This window comes from Globicephala melas, chromosome 2, assembly GCF_963455315.2.
Source record: "Globicephala melas chromosome 2, mGloMel1.2, whole genome shotgun sequence".
Lineage (NCBI taxonomy): Eukaryota > Metazoa > Chordata > Mammalia > Artiodactyla > Delphinidae > Globicephala > Globicephala melas.
In genome coordinates this window covers 174,485,711-174,498,242 of record NC_083315.2, presented here as the reverse complement: position 1 = coordinate 174,498,242, position 12,532 = coordinate 174,485,711, and the positions used below count along the sequence as shown (strand labels likewise).

Here is a 12,532-nt window from a genome sequence, read left to right as displayed (position 1 = left end):
TTATAAGTTTATAAGTGACCATAAACTAAAAGGCAGTCTTCAGGGTGGTATGGAAAGACCTCATCGCTCCTCCATGTAGAGTACTGCCGCTAGATTTGTCTTTAAATTAGAAGAGACACACAGTAACATGACATCCCCGAATTTTCTTGTTGTCCACAGCAAGTCTGAGTACTTGTGCTGTTCTCACAAAATTCTCAGACCTCAAGCACATACATGCTCGTCGGGCGGTGAAAAACCATGGCACACTCAAGACCCCAAAGGAGGGAGAGCATGGCAAAGCACAGAGAGCCAGCCAGGGCCCGTCCTGGTGCAGGACGAGGCTGAGAAAGGCACTGGGAGACTGTTTTCAAGCCTGGTGTGTCCCACTCCAGAAGGCCACCTGTCTTCAGCACAGCCTGTGTCCCTAGCAAACACCTCAATTATTTGACATTTTTGAAGGGCCTAAATTATTTCTCTATGGAAGCTCACACATCAATCCCATCCTCCACACAGGTCCTAATGCAGGAAAACAAAAACACTGAATAGGGTACCATTTCAAAAATGTAAAGTGACATGTTACTGAGAAAGCTCTGGCTGAAAACCTACACTACACTTTGAGGAGTGATTAGGAGCGCAGACTGTGGAGCTAGGATGCCTGGGTTTGATTTGGGTTCTGCCATTCCTAGCGCTGTGAGCTTGGACAAGTTATTTAGTTTTCCACACTACTGTTTCCACAAAATGGGGAAATGGGGATAATACAATAGTTCCTACTATATACAATGTTTGAGGATTAGGGAGTTAAAATATGTAAAGCGACTGGAATAGTGCTCACTCAAAAAGCTACCCAAGTATTAGCTATTATCATTATTAAGTAAATAATATCAATTCACATTTGATAAATGCATTCAAACCAAAAAGTACAGTGAGTAAACTTGGAAATAAGCACTTAACTCCTTGTAGGAATTTTAAAAATAAATGTATTTTTCTATTCAACTGCCTGTCCAAAAATGTGTTTGGAGGGGTGGGGGTTTGGAAGTGAGGGAGCGAAGGTCAAAGAGGTGAGAGGAGCAAACAGCCTAAATAACAAGGCCTCTCCCCTCACCAGAGACGGCAGCTGTCTCCTGGGTCAAAGAGGTGCTCAATCTGCTAACACGTGTTCACTTCACTTTCATAACACAGCTGGACTAAAGCAAAGCCAGCAAAATTACTTTTCCCAACCAATTAAAATTTTTCTAAGTTCAATGTAACATATTTTTTTAAGTTGCAAAAATAATACAAGTGCACAGGCCAGAGTTGTGTCGTATACCAATTTATACCTCAACAAAAATACAAGTTGATTTCTGAGACAAAAATACTGAGTAGCACATATAATGTAATGACTAGATGTGTGAAAACATAGAGGCTGGACTATGATCTCAAAGTCTCTTTTACCTCCCAATTCTCTGATATACTGTTAAGTAAATGAATATTAAGAAAAGGAAATAGAAGTCTGTGTTTCTATTAAAAAAAAAAAAAAAAAGCTAGGGCTTCCCTGGTGGTGCAGTGGTTGAGAGTCTGCCTGCCGCTTCAGGGGACACAGGTTCGTGCCCCGGTCCGGGAAGATCCCACATGCTAAGGAACGGCTGGGCCCGTGAGCCATGGCCGCTGAGCCTGCGCGTCCGGAGCCTGTGCTCCGCAACGGGAGAGGCCACAACAGTGAGAGGCCCGCATACCGCAAAAAAAAAAAAAAAAAAAGCTAGAAGGTTGTTGCTTAGTAGATCAGGTTAAGAATGTGAGGGGAGGGCTTCCCTGGAGGCGCAGTGGTTGGGAGTCCGCCTGCCAATGCAGGGGACACAGGTTTGGGCCCTGGTCCGGGAGGATCCCACATGCTGCAGAGCAACTAAGCCCACGCGCCGCAACTATTGAGCCTGCGCTGTAGAACCCGTGTCACAACTACTGAAGCCTGCGCACCTAGAGCCCGTGCTCCGCAACAAGAGAAGCCACTGCAATGAGGAGCCTGCGCACTGCAACGAACACAACTAGAGAAAGCTCTCCACAACTAGAGAAAGCCCGCATGCAGCAACGAAGACCCAACGCAGCCAAAAATAAATAAATAAAATAAAGTTATATAAAAAAAAAAAGAATGTGAGGGGAGAAGTCCAGAATCATGTGCATTACAACCATTTTTTATATGACATGACAGCCACAGACTCACATGTACTCTCTGGGAACAAGGTTTTATATGAAAGGCAGTGTGATGTGCCAGAAAGGACATAGGCTTAGGAGTCTGACAGACCCACTGAAATCTCACGCTGTCACTTACCAGCTGCGTAGCCAGCCGCCCTGGCAAGTTACTGCACTCCTCGGAGCCTCCCCTTTCTCATCTATATATAAAGTGGGAAACACCACTCCCTATTTTGCAAAGTGTTTGTGAGGATGAGACAATGTATGTGAAAGCACCTAGTTTAGTGCCCAGCACTGAGTAGGTGTTCAATAAATGATAACTGTGATGATAAACAAATTAATCAATGGCTATTAATATACTCCACAAATTAAATGGCCAATAAGCTTTAACTGAGTGTTAAAGCTATGAGGAGAGCCCTGAATTAGATCCCATAAGGCAGTGGTTCTCAAACTTTAGTGCATCAGGGACTTCCCTGGTGGTCCAGTGGTTAAGAATCTATCTACCTTCCAATGCAGGGGACGCGGGTTCAATCCCAGGTCGGGGAACTAAGATCCCACATGCCCTGGGGCAACTAAGCCCACGCACCACAACTACTGAGCCTGCGCACCTCAACTAGAGAGAAGCTGCGCGCCACAACGAAGTTTCCGCATGCTGTAACTAAGACCCGATGCAGCCAAGTTAATTAATTAATTATTTTTTTAAAAAACAAAACTAGCACATCAGAATCACCTGCTAGTTAAACAGAGTGCTGGGCCCCACCCCTAGAGTATCTGATTCAGTTGGTCAAGGGGGAGGGCAGAGATCTGCATTTCCACAAGTTCTGAGGAGATGCTGATGCTAGTTGAGGACCACATGTAAGAGAACCTCTGATGTAAGGGAAGAGAGAAGAGGAACCCTTCTGTTTTTGAAAATGTGACAGGTCAAATATTTAGGCAATGGTATAGCTGAGCAAAAAGGTGTGGGATGGCACTTGAGAAAAGACCAAGACAGACAGACAGACAAAACAAATGTACAGGGACAACAAGGTGTCAGCTTGGCCAGTTAAGTATCTCATTACGAGAACTGTCAGAAAGATTTTGAAGAGGCCATTGGTAGGCTAAATTTCTTACTAGGCTCAGCTTGGATTTTTGATAGTTTAGTAAAGTGAGCCATTTACAAACCTTGAAAAAGTTAACCACATGGTGAAAATGGCAACTTCAAGCAGAGATGCAACAATAGATAAGGCCAGGCAAGGTGGCATAGAAATAGGAAGAAAAGAGCAACAGTAGTGAAGGACCACCATTGAGTCTATGCAGGTGATCCCAAAGCATCCTCCTTCACTTACAGCCAGGACCTTCAGAGCCTTCAGTCTGCGAGATGATCACCCATAAAGGGAGCCTACTAGACATGAGAATCAAGCCCCAGGAAACCCTATTTATTAACGTAGCACAGCCATGCATTAATCAAGGAAGCCAAGAGACCTCAACCACGACTCACTCAAATGAGAGGGTAAAACTCTTACTTCTTTAGTTTTATATCATTTACTAAACGTGTTCCTTTAGTGTAGCACATGATATTAATTAGCTATCATTATACCTATTATTACTAATCTTTTTTTTTAAACATCTTTATTGGAGTATAATTGCTTTACAATCGTGTGTTAGTTTCTGCTGCATAACAAAGTGAATCAGCTATACATATACATATATTCCCATATCTCCTCCCTCTTGCATCTCCATCCCACCCTCTAGGGGAACACAAGGCACCGAGCTGATCTCCCTGTGCTATGCGGCTGCTTCCCACTAGCTAGCTATTTTACATTTGGTAGTGTATATATGTCCAACTAATCTTAATTTACCAACTGAAAATCCTACAAAATTTATCTCAAAACAATGCTCACCAATAGACTATACTTCAATCATTATTTTTAAGTCAACATTGGTAAGATAAAGATAACTACAACTTGGGAATTCCCTGGTGGTCCAGTGCTTAGGACTTGGTGCTTTCACTGCCATGGCCCAGCTTTAATCCCTGGTTGGGGAACTAAGATCCTGTAAGCCACGCAGTGCCACAAAAAAAAAAAAAAAGAAAAAAAAGATAACTATAACTTATAATGAAAAAATACACAGGACATCATGATCTACTCAGAGTTCAGCAGAAAACTGCTGACAGATTATTTTCCACGTAAGACATAAGAAATAACAAAATGCTAAGACTGTTGTAAAAAATAATAATAATAAGGGGGGGTTGAAACTCCATCTCACATCTTATTCCCGAATAAATCTCAGCAGTATCAAAGAGATGTCAAATGTAACTAATGAAACTTCAGAAGTACAAGAAGAAACCATGAGGATTTAAAAAAAAAAATTAGAAGGGCTAATAAGTATGACCCCAAACGCACAGCCAAAAGGGAAAAGACTAATACGTTTTCCTCTAAAAAATAAAATTTCTACCTAGGAAAAACCACCACGAGCAAAATCAGAAAACAAATGACAAATGGAACCGAATGTCTGCAACTCAGATCACAAATTAAGGGCTAATTTACATAAAGGAGAGCTCCTACAAGTAAAAAAAAGAAAGAAAGAAAGAAAGAAAGAAAGAAAGACCAAAATCCTAGTAGAAAAATGTGCACAGGATATTGACAACTCACAGAAAATATAAATGGCTCTTAAATATATGAAATGATGCTTATATCACTTATCATTTATCAAACTGGCAAAGATCAACTAATAGCACACTGTGCCAGAAGTATAAATCGGTACAACCCGTGTAAGATAATCTGACTGTGTCTATCAAAAGTACAAATGCACATTCCTTTGACGCAGCAATTCCACTCATAGGAATTTATTCCTCAGATATACTAGCAACAGGGCAAAGTGATATATGTACAATGTTATTTACTGCAGCATAGTCCGTAACAGCTAAAGACTGGAAACAACTTCAATGTTCATCAAAGAAGGAACTATCGTACAGTCATACAATGGGATATTGTGCAGCTATTCACAAAATAAAGAGCTCTTTACACACTGACAAAGAATAATCTCCAAAATATATTTTATAAAGCAAAACAGAAATAAGGTACAAAACAGTACAGATGCTAAAACTTACATTTTTTTTTAAAGGAGGGAGGAATATATCTGTGATTTTATGTGTAGAACCATAGCCTGTCTCTGGAAATATACACATGAACATAACCCTGGTTACAGGGTGGCTAGGGGACAGGGTATGAGAGACGTTTCACTGCATGCCATTTGAACTTTGAACCACATGCATGTATTACCTACTTAAAAAATACATATGCCTATGAGAAGTCAGAATACCTATGCTCTTTTTTAAATTTTTACTTTATAGTGGAGTATAGTTGATTTCCAATGTTGTGTTAGTTTCACGTGTACAGCAAAGAGATTCAGTTTATATGTATATACATATATCTACTCTTTTTCAGATTCTCTGCCCATTTAGGTTATTACAGAGTACTGAATAGAGTTCCCTGTGCCATACAGTAGGTCCTTGTTGATTATCTATTTTATATATAGTAGTGTATATATGTTAACCCCAAACCCCTAATTTATCCACCCCTACTCCCCCCTTCCCCTTTGGTAAGCATAACTTTGTTTTCTAAGTCTGTGAGTCTGTTTCTGGTTTTTAAATAAGTTCATTTGTATCATTTTTTTAGATTCCACATATAAGTGATATCATAATATGATACTTGCCTTTCTCTTCCCGACTTACTTCACTTAGTATGATAATCTCTAGGTCCATCCATGTTGCTGTAAATGGCATTATTTCATTCTTTTTTATGGCTGAGTACTATTCCATTGTATATATGTACCACATCTTCTTTACCCATTCATCTGTCGACAGACATTTAGGTTGCTTCCAGGTCTTGGTTATTGTGAATAGTGCTGCTATGAACTTTGGGGTGATAATACCTATGTTCTAAATGAAGATTTTCTCACTAGGTTACCTGAGATAATAAGTTCCTTTCACTACTCACTCAATACTTATCGAGTTCTACGTGTGCCAAGCACTGTTGTAGGCACTGCATCCCAGCAGGGAAGACAGATATACCCTCCTCTCGTGGACTTAGGAGGGATGCAGCCAGTAAACAAATAATCAACTGAGCATCAGAGTGGAAAGGGCTATGAAGAAAATTCAGTCAGGAAAAGGGAGTTGTGGGACTGAGGTGGAAGGGTGATTATAGAGCCTTTCTGGGTAGAGGTGTCGGAAAGCTTCTTTGACAGGGACACACTTCAGCAGAAATATGAAGCAGTGAGGGAGCCAGACCTGTTGGCTGCCCAGGGAAAGGATTCTTGTCAGAAGGAATGCATAATGCACGCAACAGCACACATAATGGCACTGAGGGTGGGATGTACTCCCCTTCAAGGAGGAGAACGGAGGGAGTGAGAGAGAGCGTGGCAGAAAATCTCATTGGGGGCGGGCGGGAGGTACCAGATCATAATAAGGAATTTAGGTCTTATTCTAAGTGATATGGAAAAGCATTAGAAATTTTTTTAAAAATATTTATTTATTTGGTTGCACCGGGTCTTAGTTGCAGCAGGCGGACTCCTTTAGTTGCGGCATGTGGGCTCCTTAGTTGTGGCATGCAAACTCTTAGTTGTGGCATGCATGTGGGATCTAGTTCCCTGGCCAGGGATTGAACCCGTGTCCCCTGCATTGGGAGTGTGGAGTCTTAACCACTGTGCCACCAGGGAAGTCCCTAGAAGTTTTTAAACAGTGGAGAAATGTGTTGTGACCTGTATTATTTAAAAGATCCCTCTGGCTGCCATCAGGAGAAGAGACCGTAAGAGGCAAGGGTAGACGAAGGGAGCCCATGGAGCTCACTGTAACAATCCAAGTGAGGGATGGTGCTTCCTCAAACTAGTAAGGTAGTGGGTGGAGGTGGGAAGTGATCAGGTTCTGGATATAATTTAAGGCAGGGCCAACAGGCTTTACTGAACGGTTGCAAGTAGACTAAGAAAAAGAAAGAAGTCAAAGGTGACTCCAAAGTATTTACCCAAGCAACTTTTTACAATGATCTAATAGGTTCATTTAAAAAAAAAAGTCACACCTTCATACAAAGCTCAGCTACTCTAAAATGGGTTATAAATACCATCAACAAAAAGCAATGCTTATCTACATACTAAATAGAACATACACCTGGGTCCATTCTCTAAATACTTAATGAGCATTTACACTGTGCCAGGCACAGTATTAGGTACTAGAGACCTAAATTATATAACTGAGCACCATAAAAGGATTGGGAGGAAAAACACCAAAATATTAATAGCTGTGGCATACAGGTTTTTTTTCTTCCTTGAATTTTCCAAATTTTCTACCATAAACATAACTTACTTTTTTTTTTTTTTTTTTTTTTTTTAACATAACTTACTTTTAACTTTAAGGAGGAAAAAAATCTCTCCTTTTTACTGCTGCCAATGAGGAAAAATTCCTACAGGGCAACCTTAGTAATTTGAATGATCGGCAGACTCTCCTTCTAAGAAAACCTTTTTTTTTTTTTTTTGCGGTACGCGGGCCTCTCACCGTTGCGTTCCCTGGCTGTCCAGTGGTTAAGACTGCGCTCTTCCAATGCAGGGAGCACAGATTTGATCCCTGGTCGGGGAACTAAGATTCCACATGCCACGTGGCCAAAAATTAAATAAATAGGACTTCCCTGGTGGCGCACTGGTTAAGAATCCACCTGCCAACGCAGGGAACACCAGTTCAAGCCCCGGCCCAGGAAGATCCCACATGCCACGGAGCAACTAAGCCCATGCACCACAACTACTAAGCCTGCGTGCCACAACTACTGAACCTGCGTGCCACAACTACTGAACCTGCGTGCCACAACTACTGAAGCCCTGGCACCTAGAGCCCGTTCTCCGCAACAAGAGAAGCCACAGCAATGAGAAGCCCGCGCACTTAGTGAAGAGTAGCCCTTGATCACAACACCTAGAGAAAGCCTGCACTCAGCAACAAAGACCCAATGTGGCCAAAAATTAATTAATTAATTAAAATAAATAAATAAATGAAAGTGTGGCTCAATAAATAAATAATAAATTTTTTTTAAAAAAACACATGGAACATTTTAACTAGGTTACAAGGAAAAAGATCATTATGTTTCAAGTAACTGGTATCAAAAAAACATACTCTATGACCATACCATGTGAATAAGTTAATAACAAAACTAAACACCATGAATAGAAACAAAAAAAAAAATGCTTGTTTAGAAATTCAGGGTTAAAGAGGGAAAAAAATGGAAATTACAAAATATTTAGATCTTCATGACAATGATATTACCACATGTGTAACATATGGGTGACTGTTAAGGCAATACATAAGAGGGATTTCTACAGCCTTGAGCACAGCATTAAAAAGCAAGAAAGTCGGGCTTCCCTGGTGGCGCAGTGGTTGAGAGTCCGCCTGCCGATGCAGGGGACATGGGTTTGTGCCCCGGTCCGGCAAGATCCCACATGCCGCGGAGCGGCTGGGCCCGTGAGCCATGGCCGCTGAGCCTGCGCGTCTCCGCAACGGGAGAGGCCACAACAGTGAGAGGCCCGCATACAGAAAAAAAAAAAAAAAAAAAAAAAAAGCAAGAAAGTCTAATAACCTATGTTTTCAATTCAGAAAGCTATTAAAAGAATAGAGTAAATCTAAAGAAAACAAAGGAAGTAAAGATAACAGATATTACAAAACAGAAAACAAAGAAACAGCTGATTCTGTGAAACAAAATTTTAATTGACAAATTCTTACAAGTCTGTTCAAGAAAAAATTAAAATATGAATGAGGGGTGAAGCTCAAGCTGGTGACTGAGGCCAGTAGCTGCCTAAGAATGGCAGAAACATGAGTGTCCCAGTGACTCCACAGCAGGTCCCTCTGCAGAGGGGGCCACCGTTCCAACCCAGAGATGGCCACATACATGATGGCTGACAGATGCTCCAGAAAGCAAAAGACAACAGGAGCAGAAGAAGGAACTGGCAAAAGGCACTATCAAGAAGGAAGCTCTAGAGCTGACAGTGACAGAGACAGAGCTTTGCTGGAGCGCATGTAGTGTGAGTTTTAATTGCCCTAGCAAACGGATGTGTGCTTTCAGGGGAATACCCACTGGATTAATTTGCTGCAATAAATACTTTTTCCTTTGGGGCGGTGAGAAAAGGCACAAGCAAACAATTTTAGGTACAAAAGATACAGATACAGAGGAGTATCTGTACTCCATATAATGGGAGTAAGAAAAGAAAAGGGAATAGGACTGAGCCATAGGGAAATCCAGTTACAGACTAGGTAGAGCAGAAGGAACGGACAGAGGTGAAGTAGAGAGTGGCCAGAGGCACGTGGACCAGAGAGGGAGAAAGGAAGTCAAGGTTAAAGTGTCACGAAAAGGAGGGTTTCAATAAAGAGAAGATGATCACCTGTGTCAAATGCTGCTGAGAGGTCAAGGAAGCTGTGGGCTGCATGGTGTCCAATGGATCCGGCAGGGTGACGCTGAGTGACCTGTATCCTGAAGAAATTAGAGCAGTGGGAGCCAAGGGCACACTGAAGCGGGGGGACAACTGTTTCCATCTGAATTAGTAATTGTGGAGCTGAAGCCATGTCAGCTGATGACAAGACCCAGAGTGTCACCAGAAAAGAGAGCGCCAGAGGTGGACTACAGGAGGTCACTTGGGGTGGACGTGGAGGACAAGAAATCGAGATGCCAAGGTGTCTGATGGGTTATGCAGTGGATAGGAAACCACCCAGGACGGTGGCAGGAACTGGAGTGGAAAGGAAGGCTGTGAGGCAGGGACCAAGGTGTTCAATGAGCAGAGGCGGCTAGGAAGTCGGCTCATGGCCGTGAGGAAGAGAAAGGTGGCACGAGTCTAAGGGCAGAGGCTCCAGAGAGACGCCAGGAGCAGTGGCAAGCGGACCTACTCCTCGTCTACTGTTGTGCACGGTGCAGCGTAGTAGTCAGGACTTGGCGGAGCCTTTCCAGCGCAGCCCGCACGCACCCCGCCCTCTGAGCTCTCTGGGACTGCAAACTGTGGGACTGCAAACAAGTAAAGTCCTGAGTGTAACACCTACCAATTTTTAATTAGCTGAGCTAATATCGCCCTCAGTCTTGCTAGCTACATGTACACCTATTCCAAAATCCAGAGGGGGGAAAGATGTAAGGAGTTGTACAATTCCTAGAATTAAGTGGGAAGTAAGAAGGGACTGGGAGGGAGAGTTTGAGCACTTTTTTCCAGGACACCAGGAAAAGGAAGATGTCGCTTCTGAACAAGGCTAGCACCAGGCAATCAAGACACCAGATGAAGCTGCCTCCTGGGTTGCCCAGAAGAACTCTAACAGCACAAGATTCGAGGCTGTGACTAACTTCTAAGAGCCTCTCAACCAGTGAAAAGGGGCTGGCAAGCCTAGCTCTATGAGCTTTAGTAACAAACACTAACCATGTTTGTCTTGTGACAGGGATTTTGAGAGATTACTGAATTTACTCCAGTAAATCCTTAGGGGACTCTAAGTGCAACCAACTCATTCATTTAAAATCAAACACAATATGCCTACCATGCACAGGCACTGCAATGGATATAACATGAATAAGATGATTTCTGCCCTCAAGATTCACCGTTTTGTGGAGGAGACAAAGATTCAAACAAAAAATTCCAACACTGTGAAAAGGTGGGAGGACATTCATAATAGTCCAACAGCAAGAGCAAGGGAAAGAGAGGTTTCTAAACCACGCAGAAGCACCACACAGCCCAAGCTGTGCTCCGTGTGCAGCTGCAGTGGGTTGTATTCCTTCCTTGCTTTACTGATTCATCTCACCATGAGCTCTTCTCTTGAGGAAAGAGCTGTGTCTACTATGTCTGGATCCCCAATACCTAACACAGTGTAAGACCTTCGGTGTAGTTTGCATCTCTTGGTTGCCCACCCAGTATTGATCTACAGATCTATTCTCCTGGCTGGTATCTACCCACACTGCAGCTCCAGCATGAGCTCCAGAGCAATCAGGATATCAGATAATCCAATCCCCATGCTAAAGGTGTGGGTTAGCCAAGACTCCCGGTCAAACACTGCAAATTTCCTTGGCCACAAGAATGGGCTGGTAATCCAGTTTGGGGCAATGAGTCAAAGGAGGTTTGCTGGGGGCTTCTATGAAACAATCTTCTTTATTCTTCTGAGAAACTGATTAGAAGAACTGTTCATCCTCATCCTGGGTACTGGCTCTCAATGTGGTCCAGTGGCACAGAAATGTGAAGCCTAGCACCCCACCACTATTCTGCCACCGAAGACAGGTTGATACACAGTAGAAAGCAAAACGCGGAGACTCTCAGCAAAACAGAGCTGGTGTCACAATCAATCCACATCTGAAGCTCACCTTACCTCCGGAATTTTCAATATCATAAGTCAACGCATCCCCTATAAAGTTTAAACTTGTTTGAGTTGGGTTTCCTGTTACTTGCAAACCAAAACATACCTAACATTATAATATATTCAAGGTGTGCTAAACCCCCAAACCACTAGTGAATCACTGCCCACCAGCTGCTGTATAGCACATTCTAATGTTCATCTCTTGCTTCCAGAAAAGTCTGTTAAGGCTAAATTTTAAAATGTAAATCTTTTCCCTCTTATTTAAACCTTGGAGAAGGGCAACTGGTTAACACCTAAATAATAAAACTGTGGCTCAAAATTATAAAAAAATTATAAAAGGAAATTTACAAATTTATAAACTTAACTATAAAAATATGAAACTTCTTCATAGCAAAAACAAGCAAGCACAAACATACCTACACGTGCACAGCCCTGAGCACAGTTACAAGACAGGGGACAAACTGAGAAGGAAAAAATCTGTTCATTCATTGTCACAAAGGACTCATCTCCCTAATGTATAAAGAGCTCCTTAAAAACAAAAAAACCCACCCAAGATGTCCAAAAACCCAACAGAAAAATGGGTAAGGGATACGAAAGAGTTCATAGAAAAAGAAGTACGTTTCACTCTTAATATATAGAAAGATGTGCAACCTCATTTGGTACAAGGAAAAAACCAAACTTACACTAATTTCTCACCTACCAGATCAAATGCAAAAGTCTGGTGACACACTGTTGGTGAGGCTGTGGCTGTGATGCAACACAAATTAGTATAACCCCTCCCTGTGGAGGGCAGTTTGATGGTATCTATTGAAAACATATACACATTTACCCTTTGACTCAGCAGTATCTCCTCTGGAAATACGTACTACAGACATACCTGCTGCTGTGCAAAATAATATACACGCAAAGCTATTCACTGCAGCATTATTTGTAATTTAAAAAATATTAAGTCGAGAGTCATCTGGTTAAATAAATTATGGTACATGCACAGCATGGAGTATAAAGCAATTATAAGAAAGAGTGAAGAAGCTCTCTATTTACTAATATGGAAAGATCTTCAGTATA

The 12,532-nt window shown here is 42.0% G+C and overlaps 1 protein-coding gene across 13 annotated transcripts in view; it reads right to left on the bottom strand.

Moving 5' to 3' along the window:
- WDR20 (WD repeat domain 20) overlaps positions 1–12,532 on the bottom strand; it is a 64,562-nt gene that overhangs the window by 40,166 nt on the left and 11,864 nt on the right. Inside the window, exon 2 of one of the 13 annotated variants that reach the window (XM_070045007.1) lies at positions 9,532–9,620. The exons of the other annotated variants lie outside the window; for them this stretch is intronic. Coding sequence (XP_069901108.1) covers positions 9,555–9,620 — 66 coding nt within the window. The 3' untranslated portion in view covers positions 9,532–9,554. The remainder of the gene's footprint in view (positions 1–9,531; positions 9,621–12,532) is intronic. 13 annotated transcript variants of the gene reach the window in all.